Here is a 27,282-nt window from a genome sequence, read left to right as displayed (position 1 = left end):
GGATACCCTTAAGAAAGAGAAACAGTTATTGAGAAGATGGGTACTGCTGCTGGAAAATACATTAGTGATGAGAGAGGAGGCAGCAGGATAATCTGTGTTGCAGGAGGCTGTTGTGTAAGGGGAGGAAAGAGTGGTGCCTTCAGCCCTTGAGATGGTAGAGGAGAGGTCAGGGGAGGAAGAGGGGGTAGGGCCCAGGGCTGAACTGTTGCACAGGCTACCACCTGAGGCACCAGCCTCTCTTGCATTAAAGGCCCACCCAGTTGTAATTAAGAAAATAAAAGTGCATCAACCCTGGGCTCCTCAGGGGGAGGAGCAGCTCCCTACCCAGGTGTGGAGCACTCCATGCTCCACCCCTACACCCAGGATGAGCTGGTGGACATGATCATCAGGTTTTGGCAGAAGCCGTCGGAACCTCTGCCTACATTGCTTTTGTGTCTCTGGGATATGGGGGTATAAAACATTGTTATGACAGGTTCTGATATTGGTAGACTGGCTTCCCTGATGACTCCCCTTCCCTCTGGCAGCAGTTGCAAAGTGCCTGTCACACCTCAGGAAACCAGGTGCTTCCAGATGGGCTGACAGCAGCTATCAGGGCAGTTTGGCCTAATCAGGATAATTTACCATATTTACCAACTAGCTGGAAAACATGCAGAGCTCCAGCAGGTGTTACAGGAGTTGGACATGAAAAATATCATCTATAATATGGACCCCCAGAGCCCTGATGAGGAATTGTTCACTGTAGGAATCAGAAATCTGGTGCTCCTCACAGCTCTCCCATCTCTTTTTGGGTCCCTAGTGACTATTCTTGCCCCCTACAGAGGGCAACCCATAAATGAGGCTACTCATACTTTAGCATATCTGGGGGAGGTTGAAACAATAAGAGTGTGGAAGAAGTTTGGGCTATGACTGAAAGGAGAGATGGAGAGGGCCCCGTGAAGGTCTTGAGGACCCAGACATGGGTTGATTTGATAAAGGCTGGGGAGGTGGAAGAAAAACTTGATGGGCAGCCCAATAGGATCTTGTTAGAACTGTGGCACCAATTACAGCCAGAGCAGCAGTTCAAGCTGTTGAAGTAGACATGGAAGCCAGGGACAAAGCCCCATGACTGGCCTGTGTCCCTGCAATACTTACTGGGGGACAGTACTTAGGCTCCACCTGGGCCCTCACACCCACAGGAGGATGACTGGGCATCATGGTTTGACTGCGATGGGGGTCAAAGAGCCCCCACCTTGGGAGACGTGGTGGGACAGGAGACCACATATAGAATTAGCAATTCATTGGTCCCCCATGAATGTACAATGTGTCCCAGCTCTGGTGGATACAAGAGTTGAATGTTCTCTGATTTATGGCCACCTTGAGTGTTTTCCTTGGCCCCGTGCTGTGATAGATGGCTATGGGGGTAAGGTAATTAGAGTGAGGAAAGTCCTAATTCCATTGGGGATAGGGCATTAACCCCCAAAAATGTATACTGTGTATATTTGTCCCATCCCTGAATATGTTTTGGGGGTGGATATCCTGCAGTGCCTTTGGTTACAGACCATTGGAGGTGAGTTCAGACTGAGGGTATGTGAGGTAAAGGCAGTTCTGAGGGGACATGCTCAGCACCCACCTGTAGTTCTGCCTGAACCTTGGTGGGTGACAAATACTAAGCAGTAAAAATTGCCTGGGGGACACAAGGAAATTAGAGAAACTACAGGAGTTGGAGAAGGTGGGCATCATAAAGCCCACTCATAGTCCTTTTAATTCCCTGGTATGGCCAGTGAAAAAACTGGATGGCTGCTGGCGTATGACCGTGGATTACAAGGAACTGAGTTAAGTCACACCCCCTAAGCATGCTGCTGTCCCCTCTATAGCAGCCCTTATGGACACCTAAAGTGAAGTAGGGATGTATCATTATGTTGTGGATCCTGCTAATGCATTCTTCTCTATTGACATGGCATAGGTAAGTCAGGAGCAGTTTGCCTTCACATGGAAAGGCCAGCAGTGGACATTCACTGTCCTTCCACAGGGATACCTCCACAGCCCCACCATCTGTCAGTGACTTGTAGAGCAGGACTTGGCCACATGGAAGAAGCCGCAAATGGTGTGGCTGTATCACTACATCGATCTTATCATACTTATGTCTGATTCGCCTGCAATTTAGAAGGGGCATTTCCTAGACTGCTGCAACATATACAGAGATAGTATGGGCTGTGAACAGCACCAAGGTTCAGGGGTCTGGTTTGTTTGTAAAGTTCTTGGGGGGTTGTCTGGTCAGTTAAAACTAGTTATCCCAGAAACAGTCATAGACAATGTCCAGGCTTTCCATACACCTACCACGGTGGCAGCATTACAAGAGTTTTTAGGTCTTTTGGCCTACTGAACAGTGTTCATCCTGCACTCGGCACAAATTCTGAAGCCCTTATACCGGATGGTTTGAAAGGGCATCAGGTGGGACTGGGATAGACATGTGCAGCTGCTTTTACTGCTGCTAAGTGAGCAGTCAAGGCCATACAGGCTTTCAGTGTAATGGGCTCATCAAGACCCTGTGAGCTAGATGTTCATGTAACTGAAGATGGTTATGGATAGGGCCTTTGGGAGAGGCTTGAATGGGCATGCCAACCTTTTGGATTGTGGTCAAAACTAAGGAAAGGAGCAGAAGTCTGGTACTCCTTGAGAGAGAAGTGGCTGGCTGCTGTGTACCACACCTTGCTGGCTATGGAGCCCATCACCAGAACAGCTCCAACCAAAGGTAGTAACCACCTATCCCATCGTGGGGTGGGTGCGAGACTGGACCCAAAGGCCATGGAGTGGTGTGGCACAGACACCTACATTGGCCAAATGGGGTGCATATTTACAGCAGTGCAGCGCCCTCTCTACTATGTCTTTAAGTGGAGAACTCCAATGCTTAGCGGGACCAGTGATGTATACCAGTGGAAAGCAGGAAGAACTTGCTTTTGAGCCATTGGTAGCTGAGAGTCCTTGTCAGGAGGGAAAAGCCCCCATATCTGAAGATTCTTGGTATACAGACGGCTCCAGCCATGAGCAGCCCCCAAAGTGGAGGGCTGTGGCTTTCCATCCTAAGACTGAGACAATATGGATGGAGGACAGAGAGGGGAAGAGCAGTGAATGGGCTGAGTTGCAGGCAGTATGGCTCGTGATCACCCAGGGGCCCTCCCCCATAGTTGTCTGCACTGACAGCTGGGCTGTCTATCGGGGCTTGACCCTGGGGCTACCAACACGGTACCATGCCAACTGGATGGTTGGTCACCAGTCCCTTTGGGGCCAAGAGCTGTGGCTAGACCCATGGGTCTGGTCAGACTAAGACTGTTACCCTATATCACGTGACTGGCCATTTGCCTTTGGCTAACCCCAGGGAATGACGAAGCAGACACATTAGCCCACATGCACTGGCTAGAAGGAAAGCCTGCCTCTGATGTAGCCCAATGGTTACATCAGCATTTGCTGCACACGGGGCAAAAGACAATGTGGGCTATAGCCTGTCAGTGGGGTTTGCTGTTGACCTCGGAAGAAGTCAGCAAAGCCTGGAAGGAGTGCCTTGTGTGCTCTAAGAGGACTTACACAGAGTCCCATAGCAACATGGGACAATAGAAAAGGCGCCAATATCCCTTGTCACAGCAGATAGACTGTATTGGGCCTCTGCCCATATCAGAAGGATATCAATATGCCATGACTTGTGTGGACATGGCTACTGGACTGTTTTGTTTTTCCTGCACGTCAAGTAGATCAGCAAAGCACCAAAAGGGGCCTAGAGCATCTCTTTGCAGCCTATGGCCATCCACAGGTGATTGAGAGGGATCACGGCACCCACTTTACTGGACATGCATTACATGTATGAGTGCAGAAATTAGGAATAAAGTAGAAGTTTTCATGTACTACATAATCCTACCAGGGCAGGCATGACAGAGAGGTACAATGGTTTGTTGAATCTGGCCTGAATTTGGACACCAATAGTTTACAGGGCTGGTCAGTTTGCTTATGTACAGTGCTATGGTGTTTGAATGAGAAGCCCCAAAAAGGAGCCTTGAGCCCTGTGCATATGCTAACACACATTGCTTCCTCTCCTGTACAACTGTATGTGCAAACCAAAGAAGAGTTATTGAAGCCAGGATATGGCCAGCGGAGGAACATTGTGCTGCCAGCCCCAACTGTTGAGTGGATATGGCCCTGGACATTTTAACACATGGACCAGTGATGGCTGGCCCTTCTAGCACCTTGGGGAAAAGGCCTGAAAGCTGGCTTCCTGTGTGTCCCTGGAATAACAGCAGAAAGGCTCCCAAAGATCACAGTAGTATACCCAAAACACTGGGAGGTAAGAGCATCTTACAGGGAAGTTTTATCTTTATGGCCACTGCATATACTTCCCATAGCCCTATGTGTCAACCCACCTGTAACTCCCACAGGGAAGGGGGTGAAGGTCTGGTATATTAGACCAGGACAAGATCCCATTCCTGCCACTGTCCTATCAAAGGACCGCTCTCTTGCATGTATCCTACCTGATGGGCAAGATTTGCCTATGCTGGTATCATTAAAACATGTATCTTAGCACCCTTAAGGTTATTTTCTTCTACAGTCCCTGTGGCCTAGACCTACCCCCTGGCTGCAGCTGCTGCGTGATTGCTCCGAAATCCCTATATGTTCAGGTAGTGTCCAACTGTGGAATGGGCGAGCTATGGATTTAAACTGCAAAGGACTTTAAACTAGCTGAATCCTCCTGCTTGAGGATTATTATGATTTTATTGCTGTTGTTATTGTATTAGTCTTGTTACAGTGCTCCAGTTTTCTCACAGGGGCCATTGTGGAAGATGTGGATTAAGTAGATTGTGAGGTGAGATTCCTGGAGGGGTAGGCTGTGGGTAAAATTGCAGTATTTCCAGAATCTCTCGCCTGGTCTTAGTGCATCTCCATATCAATAGGTGTTTCCAAGGGGTGGAGAGAAGTAGTCCATCTCTGTATCAGTAGGTGATTACAAGGGAGTAGCAAGGGCATATCTGGATCCGTGAGGTTGGGTGGGGTCTCTTTTTGCAGCTGAGAGACTTGGGTGAGCAGAAGTGGACGACTGCTTATAAGCAATAAATGGGTTTCTCCCACTTTATTTCTCTCCCTTTGACTGATTTCAGTTTCAAAGGTAATTTCCCCTGGGCTAGGAGACTGGTTTTCCCCTCTGGAGTTACACACTAAGTTGTTACCAAAAATCTTTTTAGAACACTGCTACTGATAATTATTTTACATATAACCAAGAAGCCCAGTCTTTTGACCTGTGGTCCTTACCACACTCTGCACATGTACTAACTGTTCCTGGTGTTGATTGATCCTAGTGCTGCTGTCAAGGTGTGATGGTCTAGTTATTTGAGCACCTGTTCATCAGGTCAGATGCTGTTGGTAATTGCCAGCCATCTCCATGAGCTGTATCATCTTCTGGTACTCCTATTAAAGCATTCTTTTCTGACCCTAAGAATCAGACCGTTTCAGAGTCATGACCATTGACAATGAACTTGTAAGACAGCCATTATCAACAATTAGTTTCTGGTACACTATGGGGATTAAAACTGGCTTTTGGCATCTTGGGGGCTGTAAGAATACAACACAAACAAAAGGTGACTTTTACCAAGTGCTTACTGTGTGCCAAGCAGTGTTGTAAATATTTTATGTGTAGCTGTTGTAAATTATGAGACTTTTTGTGTGTAATTTAATAGCTGAATTCTAAATCTAATAAGCTCCTAGTATATGCAAGGCTGACAAAGATAAGCCAATGAGAAAAAGTCACAAATTCTGAAATATCTATTAAGGCATATAGTACGTGACTATGATGCCTTTTCTGCAATTCTGAAATCCAAAAAGCTCTGATAATCTAAAATTCTTTCAATTACTCATTTGGCAGCAAAAAATGTGACCTGAACTAATGACAGATTATTATACAGTTTGTCTTTTTTGGTATGAATATTCATAAATGTTTGATTTTGGGGTCTGCCCACACACCACTACGGTATTATATAAGGGCTTTCAGATCTCTAATGATTCTTGCATTTTCCTTGTGAATACATACACACATGCATTTAATTGCATTTAAATAGTTGCTTCTGTTTTGAAAGCACCGTCAAAGATAGATAATGTTAAGAATCCCGGGACAATGAGAGTTCTCACTCTCATTCTTTGTATTCTTTATTTAAAATCAGTAACAATAATAACATACTTCAAAAAGTTGAACTGTAACTTTCTTCTATTGGCTGTCATTCTAAAAAAAAAATGGCAAGAAATGATTGTAGCCAAACTTGTTTGTTCCTCCATAGATTGTTTAACAAAACCATGTAATATGGACTCACACTTAACAGGATTAATTCAACATAACAACCAATAAGTAGCAGTGTCACATAGATGTTTTAGGCAATATTTTAAAGAAGAGAAAACATTTACCCAGAGTTAATAAGGAACACTGATTTTTACAGTATCTTAACATTTTTCATTTATTCTATACCATGATTATGTGTGGTAAGTGAACTGGATTGGGTCATGTCATAGCTCATCACTCATGTCTACTTTCACCAATTGTTAAGTTTATAGAAATACCAAGTCATGCAGCAGTTCATTCAGGTTCAGGAGAATAGTGAGTAATGATCACGTGAAGATCAGTTGCTCAGGAAAGTTTGGTGAAAACATTGGGATTTAGAAAGATTCTGAAGCAGAGATGGCTATTTATCAGCTGTGGAATTTCCAAGACTTAGCTTCTGGTTGGGTATGTGTTCTATTTTAAAATATGAGTGATTGAATTTTAAGCCTTCATAGGCTTATTCTTTTTTTTCCCATTCTTTCTTAAAGATTAGGTGTTTCCTCTGCATTTCCATAAATCTCTTCAAGCAGTTACTGGGGAACAAAAGAGTTAGATGATGGGTCATTAGTCTTTCTAAGCCTTCCCACTATGTCAGACCTAAGTGGAGGAAGTTAGTCAAATACAGTGCACTCTTTGAAGTCAGTGGAAGCTTTTATTTACAGTGCCCACTTCATTGAAATGGGCAATATAAAATCTGACAAAAGTACTCTTAAAACAACTTTATTATTCCATAGCTTCAATTTTTTAGTTATGTAAAGTTGAATAAATAGATTGGTAAAGTTATCTTAACAGTAATAAAGATTGCTTTGGTTGCCACACACAAAAAAAATCATGGACTGCTTTGAGGCTTTTCAAAACCTAGAGTAAACTCTCAAGTTTCCAGGCTTAAGAAATCTTGTTTGCTACTATTATGTACATAAAGGCCACATTTTAAAGCACTCTGATTACAAGTCATTTTGGCTTAAGTTTACCATTTAATGAACCACTACATCACTACATGCACTGAAAGTGTTACTGCAACTCAAGATGAGCAATTTCTGTCAGGGACAAGTTCAATTTATGACTGGATAGTTTTTCAATTTTACTGCACTTATTTAAAAGATTTAGTAATGAGCTACATCACTCATTGTTAAAATTTAAAAAGGTTTAGATTTAAATTAATGAGTAATTTCCATTATATCTGATATCTGACTTCTAAGACATTCAATCAAAATGTTTTGCCTGGAGCAAATATTTTCACTATTCTGGCATTATTATCCATATTCTCTACAACGATGTGTAAGAAAATAGGTCAGCTATTTTACATATACTGTGTATATACATATATATGTGTAGGTGTGTGTGTGTGTATGTGTGTATATATGTGGATAAAGATATCTGGCCAAGGTTATACAGACATTTGGCAATCTCATTAAGAACTCAGGTTTTTGTAGTCATTGTTCATTTTAATGTTTTACCACAAATCTCTCTTCTGAAACATCAAAATGATTCAGCCAATTGTAGTATTTAGTGGATTCAGTTAGATCACATTTCTTCTTTTCCTCGCCTCCCCCACCCCCACAGAGTGGTAATGGAAACAAGCTGACCCACGGTGTCAGGAGAACCAGTGCTGTAAGCTTGCTGCTGCTCAAATTCAACCTTGTATGTGTCAGTCTTCCACTTCGTTCCTACTGATTCCTTAATTCTATTCCAACACATCATAGCTCAAATACTAGTCTACTCCAACATTAGTATTATAAAACTGTCCACTGAAAATTAAATCATATTTTGTATTTTAGCTGTTTAACTTTACAAGTAGGTATAGATGACTGTATTTTAAACTTTCATTAGATATTCAGTTTTTGAGTGTATGGCATTTGGACTACTGGAAAAACTAGTATGAGATTTAAAATTAAAACAGTATAAGTAGATAATGTTACATTTTGGGGGACTGATATATTCTTATCCTGTCAATTATAATTTGAACTCACTCAAGTGAAATTAAAGATATCAAGAAAATGTTGACAATATAAATATTCAAAAATATTCAAAAATTTATACTGATGTTATAATTATATTCTTCCCTTCATAAGCACTATGAAAAATACATAAATATAGAAAATGTACAAGTATTTAAAAATATAATTAAATACCTACTTCAAAGATGCACAAAAGCCATATTCAGCATTAGTTTGATTGAATTAAGCTTCCTGGGACTTCCTTCTATCATTTCCACTGTGGAGGAGCAGTGCTTTAGGATAAGAGGGCAGAGAGCATACCTCAAACCAACAATTCACCCCAGGTCCCTGAAAGCATGCCCCTTCTCTGCTCCAGCTGCAGTATGTGGGAGTGAAAGGAAAGAACATGAGAAAAAAAATTCTCATCCATTGTAAATAATATGGCCATGAGCAGCTAACAATCTCACTTTTGTATAATGCTTTCTCAATTTACAAAGCTTTTTCACATGATTCACTTGGTTCTCAAAATAATTCCATGAAACACAGTAAATGGGGGTTATTAGCATCATTTTACAGTTGACAAAACTGATGTTATAAGGTTGAGTGACTTACTCATGTACAAATACTAGTACAACAAAGACAAGTTTAGAACCCAGGTTTTCTGATTTCATGTTAAACATTCTTTCTACCATACCACTTTGGTTTTCGAACAAATTAAGCTATTACAGTTTAACAGTAAAATTTCATCACTCCAAAAGGCAATTTTGTTTGGTGCCCCTTTGTGATTAGAAATGGTTTACAGAACAGAATAAAAATGTATGTTATAAAATATCTGACCTTGTGATCAAAGTGTCCCTTCTTGGACAGGAATTTATAAGTTAAAAATTAAGAAACTCAAAGGTCATTTTACAGCCTTCACTCATCTATCTTTACTTCTACTGGTGAGACTGTTAAGTACAATCTGAAATCTAAATATATCAAACATAGCCAATTTTCCTTGTCCATATTCCATGCTTTTCTTGAATTAGAAATGGGGAAATCTGGAAATTTACCTGGACAAAAAGCTATTACTAAAAACATTCCTTATTTACCTATATTGATAGTTAGGACAAGAGTTCAAGGTAAATTGCATTTACTTTCTTTGAAAATGTCAGCATATAAATAAATTTGTTTTTCTTTCCTAATTAAGGACAGTATACTGTAACATCAAAGCATTTGTTGATGAGTGGTCCTTCATTTTTACTTCTACAAATATTTGCAATAAAATATTTTGCTTGGATCCTTAGATATTTTTTACAAAAGTATCAGGTGCAATAAATGAGAACAAAAAAACGAGTATAAAACTTATTTTCTTATGTTCAGGCAAAATTAAGGGAGGATAAATATTTCAAGAGAATGGTTAAAAAAGTGGTATCTTAAGGAATTGCTATTTTGGTCTGAGTTGATACCTCTGGGATTATTTACTGTGTAAGAGAACAGTGCACTTTAAAAGCTACTTCACTATTCAATATTAATAAATTAACTCAAGGGAAAGTGATTCCTGACAACATCTTTTCAATTAGACTATATATGCACACAAAAAAATCACTTCAAACTGTCAAGAGAAATGAATAATATTGACATATTCAGACATGAAGGTCACCCTAAGCTAATGGTGAGAATGGGGTAATTCTGTAGAAACTCCAGTTTCAAGAAAAAGTTGTCTGCTTTGCCTGATAATTTAGCAAAATACCCAATTTTACTGTAACAGGTAAGCATAGGGTGCCAAATCAAATCCCTTATAAAAAAGTGTTAGCATGGGTTTGTAACTTTTTTTTAGTGCCTTCATAGCATCATTCTGCTGTTAATGTTGGCATTTATCCTGAAAGGGCACTTGACCTGTTCTTGTTAGTTCTTTGGCAAGTTTGAAGTCAGCAGAAGCACTCTTTTCTGGGCTTTACTGCTTCCTCAGAAGAATGCACAGTATTTGGAACAAAACCACTTTTAACCCCTTCCCAGCCATCCTGAATACGGATTTCTCCTCTTTTAATAAGTTCATATATATCTCGTGTCAAAATCGTAAAGGATTCCTCAACATTTGTAGCATCTTTTGCTGAAGTTTCTATATACTTCATACCACAGTCTGCTGACAATTTTTCAGCTTCTTCCCTTGTAACTTGGCGCTGTGAAGCTAAGTCACATTTGTGTCCCACCAACAGAAATACAATCCGAAATGGCTGTATGTGCATTTTTGCTTCTTCTAGCCAATCTTTCACGTGTTCAAAAGACCGTCGGTTGGTAATGTCAAATACTAAAAATCCACCAACTGAGTTGCGGTAGTAAGATCGAGTTATTGATCTGAAAAATAAATAGAAAAAAAAGTTGTGAAAGAGCAAGTGGTCCTTTTTCTCCTCATTCAAACTATGCAGCACCATAAGACAATTTGAAGATAACTTAATGGGATTTAACTAGAATTTACATATCAAATATGAAGTGTCGAGTGGACAAAAATATTCTATGAGACTAATGTAGTTACTTTCAGAGAGACAAATAAGCACTTAGATGGTATGGCATTTTGCACTGTCTTAGGATTGTTTTTATTTCCAAATACCTGACAGAATAATTACTACATTAGTGTGGTTAAAAATAGGCACACAGAAAGATCTGGTAGAGGGCAGATGGTGCCCAGCAGACCAGATCCCAAGAGACCCTCCATCATCTAATCCACCACACCGCACCTCTCTCTTTCAGTGTAGGAGGGAGAAACCAGGGCAAACGTTAGAATGTTAGTAAGGTACAGTCCCGCGCTGCATCTGTTCAAGAAACAGGAAATCTTGGGCACATGGAGATATGAGCTCAGGGGGCGCTAATGACTCCAAATGCCTGCCCAGATCTAGTCTCTGCCCCTCTCTGGGCCTCAGGAAGCTGACCTTTACAGAAAGCTTCCCCAAAGTCCGCCCTTGGGCTTGTAGTGGGGATGAGCTGAGGGGAGGCAAGGAAAGAGAGGTCAGGGCATTTGTTCCTCTCTTTGTCTCTGCTGGACTGTGGCTTGGCAGTCCTTGTGCTCCTCTGCTTCTGGACAAGTTTCCAGTCAGAGTCCCTGCCCCATGGATTTTACCAGGTTGTAGAAATCCTTGCCCCTTCTGGCCAGGTGGTTAATGGCTCACCACGGGGGGCTGTCTCTGAATGTTTCACCTTACTTTGTTGGTGTCCTTGACCTTGCCCACATTTCAGTAAATAGTCCCTTACTTCATGAAACTCTTTTCAGTTAACCTTTGATGTGTACCATTTGTTTCCCGACTGAACCACGAGGAAGGTGGCAAGGCCACACTGTTTCCTATTTCTTGCCTTTATGTGTTATTTTCTCTACATAGAATGTCTTCTACCCTTCTGCTGCCTAGCAAACTGCTATTTCTCCTTCAAGAGTCAGTTCAAACATCATATATACGAGAAGCTTTGCCATATGGTCTCTGACCTCTCCCTCTCCACTTCTCTCACGTGATCCTCTTGTAACTCCACTGAACTTTCGGCATACTGCTGCTGTGATTGTATCAATTTTCCTAACGTGCTGATTAGATTTGTTGGCATGTCTTCCTCTCAATTCAAGGCTCTCTGAGGGTTAAACATTTTTCGTCCATGTATCTAACATATTATCTGGCAAATAACAGATGTCACTTAATATTTATTATATTGGGTTAATTAATCTTTTTGGAGAGGGAATGTGCTAAATGTTATGAGCCAGAGACAGCATGCTTCTCAGATTCTAAGTGACCGATGACCTTGAACACTGAAAACATTCTTAAAAGCAAACTCACATTACTTGTCTGAGGCACCAGAGATCTTTGTGGAGGGCCAGTAGGTTACCTGGTACTCTCCAACTTTTACATACCGCCCTTATCCTTACTGCTGAAATCACAGCTCAGTTCAGTGACTGGACACAACAAGTACCATTTGTTGTGGGTGTGTGAAGAAAGTATTTTATCTCCCCTTTCTTTCCATTTCTCCTGCTTCCCTGCTTCTCAGGCTTCCTAGTGGAGAGATTCTCAAGTGATTATTTTAGAACTACTAAACTACTAACTACTGTTTCAAGGATTACTGTATCATACAGCCATTGACAGTAAGAAAAATCTCCCATTATCTTTGGCAGGCTAAAATTAATGCAGTTCATTTGTTTTTTTTTTTAAGAAAAAAATTTTGAGGAATAGTTTGTTATTGCTTTGCTACTCATCTTTACATATGTGAATTTAGGCAGATGTGCAGTGCCTTAAGAGAAACATAATTAAGGCTATGTCATTACACTGAAAACTTTAATTTACTCAGCACCAAATCTGCATTACTTTTATTCCCTCTGCTATTTAATTTACCATTAGTAAAATTTTTAGCAACAGGCTGAGATGCTTGTATATTGGGCAGAAGTATGTCTTAGACTGTAGGAAAGCCATGTTTTCTAGCACCTTGTATTTAATTTTGAAAAGACATTTGGAATGCAGTTGGCAAATCATTCTACAGAATAAAATTATTGCAAAGTGTATGCAATATATGCCATAAAACAGCTGTTAGTAATGAATAACTGGAATAAGACAGGTCTATACAGTTCTTGCCATTTTCTATATAACTTTATCTCCAGTTTCTGTGTGGGGGTACGAACATAAGTTTTAGAATTCTTATATGGGCTTTAGATTCAGACACAGTTGTCCTAGGGGAAGAGATCAGCCTTCAGAATGAAAACTGGAACTTGAAAGGCAGGTTTTAACAGGGGATGAGGGAGCATCTATCTCTATTTCTCTGGACCTCCTCTCTTGGATCAGGAAACTTAGGTTGCTACAAGTTCTTGAAGGTTTTACAAGGAGGTAGGGAACAGATCACAAAGATGTAGGTGGGTAGGCCTCCCTGCAAAGAATGCGGAGCTGATGATGAGTAATAATTATTTATAAGCAGCAACATCTTATTGCATGTTACTTTATACCCATTTCTTTTTAGGCTTTGAAAGTCTCACTGAAGAAATGGATGATTTAAAGGAAGGAAAAAAATTAAGGGAAGGGAAAATGGAGGGAAGGGAAAAAGAGGAGAAGGAAGAGAAAAAGAAAGAAATGCATGGATTCCAATCCAGTCTCAGGTGTGTTATGGAAGGATTAAGAAGTATGAGATTACCCTCTGGAAATACTGGAAAAGGGGAACAGCAACCCTAAATCCAGTACAATGGTGGTCTGACGGAGAAGGTGAATTATGGAATGCATGAGGGTTACAAGCTTTTAGCAGCCCCTTGTCCTTTCCAAGTGGAAGATCTGTTCTTGAATATAAAAGAAACCTATCAGTTCTGTTATACCTTGAAAACTATATTATGAGCAACTCCTATTCCATTTTGAAAGAATAGTCTCCTCTCAGAATGTTTCCTCATGTTCCCTGCCTTAACTGGAACCTACAGGCTCCTGAGAACAAAGCTTCTTGTGGATAGAGCAAGGCTGAATGGAAGTTCTATTTCTTCCTATGGTAGAATCATAAATGTAAAGAAATAAGAGTTTCTCCTGACATTAGCAGTATTCCTGGGCAGTGTTGAATATCCACTTGGGATTTGTTATAATTAATTCATGGTGACTCCAGCCTGCCTGATTGAGTAATTTTCCCCAGAAAAATTCAGAGATAGAGTTTTCCCAGATGACTGTGGCAGAGGGAGAGGGGCTTGGGAATTGAGGTATTTCTAAGAGAACAGCTATCAGGAAGTCTCATAGAACTAAGATGTGGAGCATGTAAAGATAGGAGAGTATTAATTGATAGGAAGTGATAGAATTAGTCAGTGGATTACAAATTTGACAAAATTAAAGAATTGTCACAGTAAAAATATGCTGGTGGACTGTGAGATTTTGATCAAAAAGTAGAGCATGTAAATTAATTACAATTTTGGAGGTAGTGAACATTTATAATGATGAAAAGGAAGCGGAAGAGAAAGACAGAATGGAGGGGAAAGTTCATTAGAAATGAGAAAGTCAAGAAACTGAGAAATGATGTTGAGAGAGAGCAGAGAACGCTGTACCCCTCTTAATAAATTTCTCCATTAAGGAAAAATGGGTGCTCGGCTTGGTAAAGAGCTTATTTCTCAAGCTGGTGGGCAAAATCACTGTGTTGAAGGTTAGTACTCCTCCATAGCATGCTTGTCCTCTCCTTTCCACTTCCTGGACCATGATACTGGTTTACAAATCGTGAGAGCCAGGAAGGTACCATGTCTATGCTCATCACTGGACACCCAGAGGCCCTCAAGTGCCTAGCATGTACTGGGCACTCAATACATTGCTAGTGGGTGAATGAATGGTTGATTTGGTAAGAGCCATGAATACAGCTGTTGGGGGAACAGGATAAATGGCAGAGAGAGTGAGGAAACTTGAGGGGAAGAGATACTAGCAGTGCAAAAAAAGAAAGTTACTCAACATTAGATCTATCACTAATGTGTTATGCTCTCATGCTAAGGTCACTGAGGTGCCATGAGCATGTCAGTATTGCAGATGGGTGGATATATGTTCAATTTATCCATATAAATGTATCCAAACATACATATATTCATCCTAAATATATATCCCATGAAACACTAGCTAGTAATCTCTGTGGAGTGTTCTGAGAGAGGGGGACCACTTAATCTGGGACATGTTGGTGAGACCTCTCCAAAGAAGATAAGTTGTGGTATCTTTTGCCCCCTATTAAGCAGCAGCATAATACTGCTGGACCTTTTTTAATTTTGGAGGACACATATAATATTTGGATGTACTTCTCTGACCCATCAGTGGGAGACCCAAAAGACTACCAGCTTTAAATGGGGTGAAGGCAAGAGAATTCCCTTCAGCTGGTCCCAGCTATAATGCAAGCAGCTTTGCCACTTGGCCCATGGCCCAACAGGTCTAATGGTGCCTATCACAGACTTGGATGCTTGAGCAGGCCTGGGGGAAGGTTCCACCAGACAACTGCAGGAGCGGAATTTTGAAATGAAGGCATGCCCTCTCTATCAAGAACTATTACACTTTTTGAGAAATAATTCTTGGCTTACAACCTGCCTTTGAAAGGGACTACATGTGGAGCACCAAGTGACTGTGCAATCTGCATGCTCATTAACAGCTAAGTGTTCATTGATTCACCAGGCCGCAACTTTGTTACCCAGCAGAAGTCATACTATAGGAAATAACGGGTGAAATCTGAGGGGACCTGGGGTAATGAGGCTTACACATGAGCATGCCAACTCCTGCAGCACCCTCTCAACCTATGGCCTTTTCCTGTAATTAAAGAGGAAAATGAAGTTAGTTTACAGATGGCTTTAAACAATATGCTGGCATTGTTTAAACAGTGGACCCATTCAGTAGTGGACATGAAGGTCAGTGAAAAAGAAGACTGCCCCATGAGCTGTATACTTCTGGTGGTCCTTGTTCCAGAGGAAGAGATGGAGAGATGTAGGTAAGGATTATCACTGGACTCTAACCAAATCATGAGCAGAGGCTAAGGGTTTGGCAAGTTGGAAAAAACGTACTTGAAGGACTGATGATGAGTTTGGGGAAGAGGTGTGTCAGTTTTTCCTAGAGCATGTGGATACTTGTATCCTATGTGAATATTCACCAAAAACCCCCTCTGTGGAGGGGTTTCTAATAGTCAGTGAAACAAGATGTCTAGTGCTATAGTTATCAGTATTTTTACCCCAGTTTGGATTCAAAGTGGTCATGGTAGAGGGATGGAGGCTGTGACTGTGCTCAGACTTTTTCTTCTCTGGACTGTCATTGCTTAACACCCAATTTTCCAGCAGCTACTGACACCCTGGATAGTATCTTATTCTGGGGGAGGTGACACTGATATGCTGTCACTGTAATGGACACTCAAATCATGCTAGCACCACCATCCATAGATTTGTGGAATGGCTTCTACATAATCACAGTATCCCACACACCACTACAGACCAAAGCTTTCCTTTAGCAGAGGAAGAGGTAGGGAAATGGGCTGATGTCATGGGTGTTGCTGATCTACCCACATCACTACCACCTAGAGGCATCTGGCCCTATGAATCTGTGGAATGGATTGTAAAGACTCAGTTATGCCCCTGTTCAGGTGATGACACCTAGGACTATTTTGGCATGATCCGTTAGGATGTATATGTTCTAAACTAGTACAGAATAGAGGAGGTGGGGTTTTGTCCCATAAACAGAAGCTGTGGAATGGGCCACAAGGGGTGAAAGTGGGGTGATGGTGTCGCTCACAACTGCACCGAATGAGTCACTAAAATTTTTTGTTGCTTTCTAATCCCTGTGACTCTGAACTCTGCTGATACAAAAGTTTTAGTATCCAACAGTGAAATGCTTTCACTAGAGAACCCCACGATGCTTCTACGGAATTAGCTGAGACTGCCAACTGGCCATCTGGGGCTTCCTGTGGCAGTGGGTGAACCAAGCAAAAAAGGGGCAATGGCACCCTGAGGGCCATACTGGCCTCCCGCGACTCTTGTTCCCCAGAACCCCTGTGGCCCTTTCATTCATTCTGAACCTGGCTCTTTCAGCTCCCCACCAGGTCTCTGTGCCTCAGACATGCTTCATTTTTGATTAAGGTCCCCAGGTTGGTTTTGTTGCTGGCAACCAAAGGCCTGACTGAAAGAGTCTGCAAATATTTTGTAAGAAAACAGCAATACCAAAAAAAGCTGCACATATTTTACGACTTCTAGCATAGTTTTACGAGGCCAAAACTCATTCTTTAAAAAAAAAAATCATTGTGGTAAAACACACATAAGATCTAACCTCTAGACGGAGGGGCGGAAGATGGCGGCGTGAGTAGAGCAGCGGAAATCTCCTCCCAAAACAACATATATCTATGAAAATATAACAAAGACAACCCTTCCTAGAATAAAGACCAGAGGACACAGGAAAATATCCAGACCACATCCGCACCTGAGAGAACCCAGGGCCTCGCGAAGGGGGTAAGATACAAGCCCCGGCCCGGCGGGAGCTGAGTGCCTCTCCCCCCAGCTCCCGGCGGGAGAAGAATAGGCAGAGCAGGAGGGAGACGGAGCCCAGGACTGCCGAACACCCAGCCCCAGCCATCCGGGCCAGAGCGCAGGGCCCTGGATACTAGGAAAACAGGGCAGCAAGAACAGTGAGCGGGCACTGGAGGCTGGGCGCCGGAGGACATAAGAAAAGTGAGCGACCAATTTTTTTTATTTTTATTTTTTTGCTGTTTTGTTTTGGCGACCGCGTTTTGGAAGTCTTAAAGGGATAGGGTCCCCAATACTAGGGAAACAGGGCAGCAAGAACAGTGAGCCTGGCACCGGAGGACACCAGAAAAGCGAGCGAACATTTTTTTTTTTTTACTTTATTTTTGCTGTTTTGTTTTGGCGAGTGTTTTTGAAAGTCTTAAAGGGATAGGGACCCCAATACTAGGGAAACAGGGCAGCAATACCGGTGAGCAGATGCCTGAGGTTGGCCCAGGAGAATAAAGAAAAATAAGCGGCCACCTAATTTTTTTTTAATTAAAAAAATTTTTTTTCTTATCTAATTTTTTTTTTTTTTTGTGGTCGTTGTTTTGTTTTGGTGGGTGCTTTTTGGAAGTCTTAAAGGAGTAGGGCGGGACACTTAATCCAGAGGTAGGGAATCCGGGGATCTCTGGGCACCCTAACCCCTGGGCTGGAGGGAGCAGGGAGGCCCCTTACAGAGATAAACAGCCTCCAGGGCGCTAGCCCTCCAATGCCACTCCACCACTTTGGAACAGAGGCCCGAACCAGGCCACGCCCACAGCAACAGCATAGATAAACTCCATAGCAGCTGGGCAGGAAGCAGAAACCCTGTCTGCGTGCAGCTGCCCAGCACAAGCCACTAGAGGTCGCTGTTCTCCCAGGAGAGGAGGGCAACAAACCAACAAGAAGGGAAGTTCTTCCAGCCGTCACTCGTCCCAGTTCTGCAAACTATTCCTATCACCATGAAAAAGCAAAGCTACAGGCAGACAAAGATCACAGAGACAACACCAGAGAAGGAGACAGACCTAACCAGTCTTCCTGAAAAAGAATTCAAATTAAGAATCATAAACATGCTGACAGAGATGCAGAGAAATACACAAGAGAAATGGGATGAAGTCCGGAGGGAGATCACAGATGCCAGAAAGGAGATCGCAGAAATGAAACAAACGCTGGAACAGTTTATAGGCAGAATGGATAGGATGCAAGAGGCCATTGATGGAATTGAAACCAGAGAACAGGAACGCATAGAAGCTGACATAGAGAGAGATAAAAAGATCTCCAGGAATGAAACAATCTTAAGAGAAATGTGTGACCAATCCAAAAGGAACAATATCCGTATTATAGGGGTTCCAGAAGAAGAAGAGAGAGGAAAAGAGATGGAAAGTATCTTAGAAGAAATAATTGCTGAAAACTTCCCCAAACTCTGGGAGGAAATATTCGAACACACCATGGAAATACACAGAACCCCCAACAGAAAGGATCCAAGGAGGACAACACCAAGGCACATAATAATTAAAATGGCAAAGAACAAGGACAAAGAAAGAGTTTTAAAGGTAGCTAGAGAGAAAAAGGTCACCTATAAAGGAAAACCCATCAGGCTAACATCAGACTTCTTGACAGAAACCCTACAGGCCAGAAGAATATGGCATGATATATTTAATACAATGAAACAGAAGGGCCTTGAACCAAGGATACTGTATCCAGCACGACTATCATTCAAATATGATGGTGGGATTAAACAATTCCCAGACAAACAAAAGCTGAGGGAATTTGCTTCCCACAAACCACCTCTACAGAACATCTTACAGGGACTGCTCTAGATGGGAGCACTCCTAGAAAGAGCGCAGCACAAAACACCCAACATATGAAGAATCGAGGAGGAGGAATAAGAAGGGAGAGAAGAAAAGAATCTCCAGACAGTGTATATAACAGCTCAATAAGCGAGCTAAGTTAGGCAGTAAGATACTAAAGAGGCTAACCTTGAACCTTTGGTAACCACGAATTTAAAGCCTGCAATGGCAATAAGTACATACCTTTCAATAGTCACCCTAAATGTTAATGGGCTGAATGCACCAATCAAAAGACACAGAGTAATAGAATGGATAAAAAAGCAAGACCCATCTATATGCTGCTTACAAGAAACTCACCTCAAACCCGAAGACATGTACATACTAAAAGTCAAGGGATGGAAAAACACATTTCAAGCAAACAACAGAGAGAAGAAAGCAGGGGTTGCAGTACTAATATCAGACAAAATAGACTTCAAAACAAAGAAAGTATCAAGAGATAAAGAAGGACACTACATAATGATAAAGGGCTCAGTCCAAAAAGAGGATATAACCATTCTAAATATATATGCACCCAACACAGGAGCACCAGCATATGTGAAACAAATACTAACAGAACTAAAGGGGGAAATAGACTGCAATGCATTCATTCTAGGAGACTTCAACACACCACTCACCCCAAAGGATAGATCCACTGGGCAGAAAATAAGTAAGGACACGGAAGCACTGAACACAGTAGAGCAGATGGATCTAATAGACATCTATAGAACTCTACACCCAAAAGCAACAGGATATACATTCTTCTCAAGTGCACATGGAACATTCTCCAGAATAGACCACATACTAGGCCACAAAAAGAGCCTCAGAAAATTCCAAAAGATTGAAATCCTACCAACCAACTTTTCAGACCACAAAGGCATAAAACTAGAAATAAACTGTACAAAGAAAGCAAAGAGGCTCACAAACACATGGAGGCTTAACAACACGCTCCTAAATAATCAATGGATCAATGACCAAATCAAAATGGAGATCCAGAAATATATGGAAACAAATGACAACAACAACAGTAAGCCCCAACTTCTGTGGGACACAGCAAAAGCAGTCTTAAGAGGAAAGTATATAGCAATCCAAGCATATTTAAAAAAGGTAGAACAATCCCAAATGAATGGTCTAATGTCACAATTATCGAAATTAGAAAAACAAGAACAAATGAGGCCTAAGGTCAGCAGAAGGAGGGACATAATAAAGATCAGAGAAGAAATAAATAAAATTGAGAAGAATAAAACAATAGCAAAAATCAATGAAACCAAGAGCTGGTTCTTCGAGTAAAATAAAAAAAATAGATAAGCCTCCAGCCAACTTATTAAGAAGAAAAGAGAGTCAACACAAATCAACAGTATCAGAAACGAGAAAGGAAAAATCATGACAGACTCCACAGAAATACAAAGAATTATTAGAGAATACTATGAAAACCTATATGCTAAAAAGCTGGGAAACCAAGGAGAAATGGACAACTTCCTAGAAAAATACAACCTTCCAAGACTGACCCAGAAAGAAACAGAAAATCTAAACAGACCAATTACCAGCAACGAAATTAAAGTGGTAATCAAAATACTACCAAAGAAGGGAGGGGCGGAAGATGGCGGCGTGAGTAGAGCAGCGGCAATCTCCTCCCAAAACAACATATATCTATGAAAATATAACAAAGACAACCCTTCCTAGAATAAAGACCAGAGGACACAGGACAATATCCAGACCACATCCGCACCTGAGAGAACCCAGCGCCTCGCGAAGGGGGTAAGATACAAGCACCAGCCCCGCGGGAGCCGAGCGTCCCTCCCCCCAGCTCCCAGCGGGAGAAGAGCAGGCAGAGCGGGAGGGAGACGGAGCCCAGGACTGCCGAACACCCAGCCCCAGCCATCCGGGCCAGAGTGCAGGGCGCTCGATACTAGGAAAACAGGGCAGCAAGAACAGTGAGCAGGCACTGGAGGCTGGGCGACAGAGGACATAAGAAAAGCGCGCGACCATTTTTTTTTTTTTTTGCTTTTTTGCTGTTTTGTTTTGGCGAGAGCTTTTTGGAAGTCTTAAAGGGATAGGGACCCCAATACTAGGGAAACAGGGCAGAAAGACCGGTGAGCAGAGGCCCGAGGCTGGCACCGGAGAATAAAGAAAAACAAACGACCACCTTTTTTTTTTTTTTTAATTAAAAACTTTTTTTTTTTTTTAATTAAAAAATTTTTTTTTCTTTTTTTTTTTGGTGGGCGTTGTTTTGTTTTGGCGGGTGCTTTCTGGAAGTCTTAAAGGGGCAGGGCGGGTCACTTAATCCAGAGGTAGGGAATCCGGGATCTCTGGGCACCCTAACCCCTGGGCTGCAGGGAGCAGGGAGGCCCCTTACGGAGATAAATAGCCTCCCAGCAGCTCCTGCTCCAATGCGACTCCACCATTTTGGAGTAGCTGCCCGAGCCAGGCCACGCCCACAGCAACAGCGGAGATTAACTCCATAGCAGCCGGGCAGGAAGCAGAAACCCTGTCTGCGCGCAGCTGCGCAGCACAAGCAACTAGAGGTCGCTGTTCTCCCAGGAGAGGAGGGCAACAAACCAACAAGAAGGGAAGTCCTTCCAGCCGTCACTCGTCCCAGTTCTGCAGACTATTCCTATCACCATGAAAAGGCAAAGCTACAGGCAGACAAAGATCACAGAGACAACACCAGAGAAGGAGACAGACCTAACCAGTCTCCCTGAAAAAGAATTCAAAATAAGAATCATAAACATGCTGACAGAGATGCAGAGAAATACGCAAGAGAAATGGGATGAAGTCCGGAAGGAGATCACAGATGCCAGAAAGGAGATCGCAGAAATGAAACAAACTCTGGAAGGGTTTATAAGCAGAATGGATAGAATGCAAGAGGCCATTGATGGAATTGAAATCAGAGAACAGGAACGCATAGAAGCTGACATAGAGAGAGACAAAAGGAACTCCAGGAATGAAACAATATTAAGAGAACTGTGTGACCAATCCAAAAGGAACAATATCCGTATTATAGGGGTCCCAGAAGAAGAAGAGAGAGGAAAAGAGATGGAAAGTATCTTAGAAGAAATAATTGCTGAAAACTTCCCCACACTGGGGGAGGAAGTAATCGAACAGACCACGGAAATACACAGAACCCCCAACAGAAAGGTTCCAAGAAGGGCAACACCAAGACACATAATAATTAAAATGGCAAAGATCAAGGACAAGGAAAGAGTGTTAAAGGCAGCTAGAGAGAAAAAGGTCACCTATAAAGGGAAACCCATAAGGCTAACGTCAGATTTCTCAACAGAAACCCTACAGGCCAGAAGAGAATGGCATGATATATTTAATACAATGAAACAGAAGGGCCTTGAACCAAGGATACTGTATCCAGCACGACTATCATTCAAATATGACGGTGGGATTAAACAATTCCCAGACAAACAAAAGCTGAGGGAATTTGCTTCCCACAAACCACCTCTACAGAACATCTTACAGGGAGTGCTCTAGATGGGAGCACTCTTAGAAAGAGCACAGCACAACACACCCAACATATGAAGAATCGAGGAGGAGGAACAAGAAGGGAGAGAAGAAATGAATCTCCAGACAGTGTATATAACAGCTCAAAAAGCGAGCTAAGTTAGGCAGTAAGATACTAAAGAGGCTAACCTTGAACCTTTGGTAACCACGAATTTAAAGCCTGCAATGGCAATAAGTACATATCTTTCAATAGGCACCCTAAATGTTAATGGGTTGAATGCACCAATCAAAAGACACAGAGTAACAGAATGGATAAAAAAGCAAGACCCATCTATATGCTGCTTACAAGAAACTCACCTCAAACCCGAAGACATGTACATACTAAAAGTCAAGGGATGGAAAAACATATTTCAAGCAAACAACAGTGAGAAGAAAGCAGGGGTTGCAGTACTAATATCAGACAAAATAGACTTCAAAACAAAGAAAGTAACAAGAGATAAAGAAGGACACTACATAATGATAAAGGGCTCAGTCAAACAAGAGGATATAACCATTCTAAATATATATGCACCCAACACAGGAGCACCAGCATATGTGAAACAAATACTAACAGAACTAAAGGGGGAAATAGACTGCAATGCATTCATTCTAGGAGACTTCAACACACCACTCACCCCAAAGGATAGATCCACTGGGCAGAAAATAAGTAAGGACACGGAAGCACTGAACAACACAGTAGAGCAGATGGACCTAATAGAAATCTATAGAACTCGAGATCCAAAAGCAGCGGGATATACATTCTTCTCAAGTGCACATGGAACATTCTCCAGAATAGACCACATACTAGGCCACAAAAAGAGCCTCAGAAAATTCCAAAAGATTGAAATCCTACCAACCAACTTTTCAGACCACAGAGGCATAAAACTAGAAATAAACTGTACAAAGAAAGCAAAGAGGCTCACAAACACATGGAGGCTTAACAACACGCTCCTAAATAATCAATGGATCAATGACCAAATCAAAATGGAGATCCAGCAATATATGGAAACAAATGACAACAACAACACTAAGCCCCAACTTCTGTGGGACACTGCAAAAGCAGTCTTAAGAGGAAAGTATATAGCAATCCAAGCATATTTAAGAAAAGAAGAGCAATCCAAATGAATGGTCTAATGTCACAATTATCGAAATTGGAAAAAGAAGAACAGATGAGGCCTAAGGTCAGCAGAAGGAGGGACATAATAAAGATCAGAGAAGAAATTAATAAAATTGAGAAGAATAAAACAATAGCAAAAATCAATGAAACCAAGAGCTGGTTCTTCGAGAAAATAAACAAAATAGATAAGCCTCTAGCCAGACTTATTAAGAGAAAAAGAGAGTCAACACAAATCAACAGTATCAGAAATGAGAAAGGAAAAATCACGACGGACCCCACGGAAATGCAAAGAATTATTGGAGAATACTATGAAAACCTATATGCTAACAAGCTGGGAAACGTAGGAGAAATGGACAACTTCCTAGAAAAATATAACCTTCCAAGATTGACCCAGGAAGGAACAGAAAATCTAAACAGACCAATTACCAGCAACGAAATTGAAGCGGTAATCAAAAAACTACCAATGAACAAAACCCCCGGGCCAGATGGTTTTACCTCGGAATTTTATCAGACATACAGGGAAGACATAATACCCATTCTCCTTAAAGTTTTCCAAAAAATAGAGGAGGAGGGGATACTCCCAAACTCATTCTATGAAGCTATCATCACCCTAATACCAAAACCAGGCAAAGACCCCACCAAAAAAGAAAACTACAGACCAATATCCGTGATGAACGTAGATGCAAAAATACTCAACAAAATATTAGCAAACCGAATTCAAAAATACATCAAAAGGATCATACACCATGACCAAGTGGGATTCATCCCAGGGATGCAAGGATGGTACAACATTCGAAAGTCCATCAACAACATCCACCACATCAACAAAAAGAAAGACAAAAACCACATGATCATCTCCATAGATGCTGAAAAAGCATTTGACAAAGTTCAACATCCATTCATGTTAAAAACTCTCAGCAAAATGGGAATAGAGGGCAAGTACCTCAACATAATAAAGGCCATCTATGATAAACCCACAGCCAACATTATATTGAACAGCGAGAAGCTGAAAGCATTTCCTCTGAGATCGGGAACTAGACAGGGATGCCCACTCTCTCCACTGTTATTTAACATAGTACTGGAGGTCCTAGCCACGGCAGTCAGACAAAATAAAGAAATACAAGGAATCCAGATTGGTAAAGAAGAAGTTAAACTGTCACTATTTGCAGATGACATGATACTGTACATAAAAAACCCTAAAGACTCCACCCCAAAACTACTAGAACTGATATCGGAATACAGCAAAGTTGCAGGATACAAAATCAACACACAGAAATCTGTGGCTATCCTATATACTAACAATGAACCAACAGAAAGAGAAATCAGGAAAACAACTCCATTCACAATTGCATCAAAAAAAATAAAATACCTAGGAATAAACCTAACCAAAGAAGTGAAAGACTTATACTCTGAAAACTACAAGTCACTCTTAAGAGAAATTAAAGGGGACACTAACAGATGGAAACTCATCCCATGCTCGTGGCTAGGAAGAATTAATATCGTTAAAATGGCCATCCTGCCCAAAGCAATATACAGATTTGATGCAATCCCTATGAAACTACCAGCAACATTCTTCAATGAACTGGAACAAGTAATTCAAAAATTCATATGGAAACACCAAAGACCCCAAATAGCCAAAGCCATTCTGAGAAAGAAGAATAAAGTAGGGGGGATCTCACTCCCCAACTTCAAGCTCTACTATAAAGCCATAGTAATCAAGACAATTTGGTACTGGCACAAGAGCAGAGCCACAGACCAATGGAACAGACTAGAGAATCCAGACATTAACCCAGACATATATGGTCAATTAATATTTGATAAAGGAGCCATGGACATACAATGGCGAAATGACAGTCTCTTCAACAGATGGTGCTGGCAAAACTGGACAGCTACATGTAGAAGAATGAAACTGGACCATTGTCTAACCCCATATACAAAAGTAAACTCAAAATGGATCAAAGACCTGAATGTAAGCCATGAAACCATTAAACTTTTGGAAGAAAACATAGGCAAAAACCTCTTAGACATAAACATGAGAGACCTCTTCTTGAACATATCTCCCTGGGCAAGGAAAACAACAGCAAAAATGAGTAAGTGGGACTATATTAAGCTGAAAAGCTTCTGTACAGCAAAAGACACCATCAATAGAACAAGAAGGATCCCTACAGTATGGGAGAATATATTTGAAAATGACACATCCGATAAAGGCTTGACGTCCAGAATATATAAGGAGCTCACATGCCTCAACAAACAAAAAACAAATAACCCAATTAAAAAATGGGCAGAGGAACTGAACAGACAGTTCTCCAAAAAAGAAATACAGATGGCCAACAGACACATGAAAAGATGCTCCACATCGCTAATTATCAGAGAAATGCAAATTAAAACTACAATGAGGTATCACCTCACACCAGTAAGGATGGCTGCCATCCAAAAGACAAACAACAACAAATGTTGGCGAGGCTGTGGAGAAAGGGGAACCCTCCTACACTGCTGGTGGGAATGTAAGTTAGTTCAACCATTGTGGAAAGCAGTATGGAGGTACATCAAAATGCTCAAAACAGACTTACCATTTGACCCAGGAATTCCACTCCTAGGAGTTTACCCTAAGAAGGCAGCAATGAAGTTTGAGAAAGACAGATGCACCCCTATGTTTATTGCAGCACTATTTACAATAGCCAAGAATTGGAAGCAACCTAAATGTCCATCGATAGATGGATGGATAAAGAAGATGTGGTACATATACACAATGGAATACTACTCAGCCATAAGAAAAGGGCAAATCCAATCATTTGCAGCAACATGGATGGAGCTGGAGGGTATTATGCTCAGTGAAACAAGCCAAGCGGAGAAAGAGAAATACCAAATGATTTCACTTATCTGTGGAATATAAGAACAAAGGAAAAACTGAAGGAACAAAACAGCAGCAGAATCACAGATCTCAAGAATGGACTAACAAGTACCAAAGGGAAAGGGACTGGGGAGGATGGGTGGGTAGGGAGGGATAAGGGGGGGAGAAGTAGGGGGGTATTAAGATTAACATGCATGGGGGGGTAGGAGAAAAGGGAGGGCTGTACAACACAGAGAAGGCAAGAACTGATTCTACAACATTTTGCTATGCTGATGGACAGTGACTGTAAAGGGGTTTATAGGGGGGACCTGGTATAGGGGAGAGCATAGTAAACATAATATATCATTATGTAAGTGTAGATTAGTGATACCAAAAAAAAAAAAAAGGACAGTTCCTGTGTGGTAACCTCCAATGAGTTCTACACAAGAGTATAAAGGGCATATAAAAGTGTAGGCAAAGGGTCTGTTTGTGTTTATACAGAGGATCAAAGCCTAATTGGGCTACCCCGAAAATGAAGTAAGATACGATATGAAAAAGAACTTCCAACATCAGCACTCTCTGGAAGACTCATGCCAGAAGATGATCATCAAAAAACCCCAACAAAGATCCATGCACTGCTACAGCTGTAGATGCACTCATCCCACCAGTTCCTGGACTTGCCATGGGAATGAGGAAGGAGATATCTAAGCTGGCCTGTGCATACAGTAAAACAACAAATTTGACTGGATCTATACTGTTGGAACTCAATCAAGAATTAGGAGAAGTGCAAATTGTAGCGCTCCAAAGT

At 41.5% G+C, this 27,282-nt stretch overlaps 1 protein-coding gene across 1 annotated transcript in view; it reads right to left on the bottom strand.

The window, feature by feature from the left end:
• Positions 1-6,127: 6,127 nt before the first annotated feature.
• The window catches only part of RAB39A (RAB39A, member RAS oncogene family), a 51,830-nt gene continuing 30,675 nt past the window's right edge, over positions 6,128-27,282 (bottom strand). Inside the window, exon 2 of the mRNA XM_036902689.2 lies at positions 6,128-10,602. Within this exon, the coding sequence (XP_036758584.1) occupies positions 10,176-10,602 (427 nt within the window). The 3' untranslated portion in view covers positions 6,128-10,175. The remainder of the gene's footprint in view (positions 10,603-27,282) is intronic.

The sequence above is a fragment of the Manis pentadactyla genome, chromosome 13 (genome assembly GCF_030020395.1).
Source record: "Manis pentadactyla isolate mManPen7 chromosome 13, mManPen7.hap1, whole genome shotgun sequence".
NCBI classification, from domain to species: Eukaryota; Metazoa; Chordata; class Mammalia; order Pholidota; family Manidae; genus Manis; species Manis pentadactyla.
The sequence above is the reverse complement of the archived record's forward strand: the minus strand, read 5'-3'. Positions and strand labels throughout refer to the sequence as shown.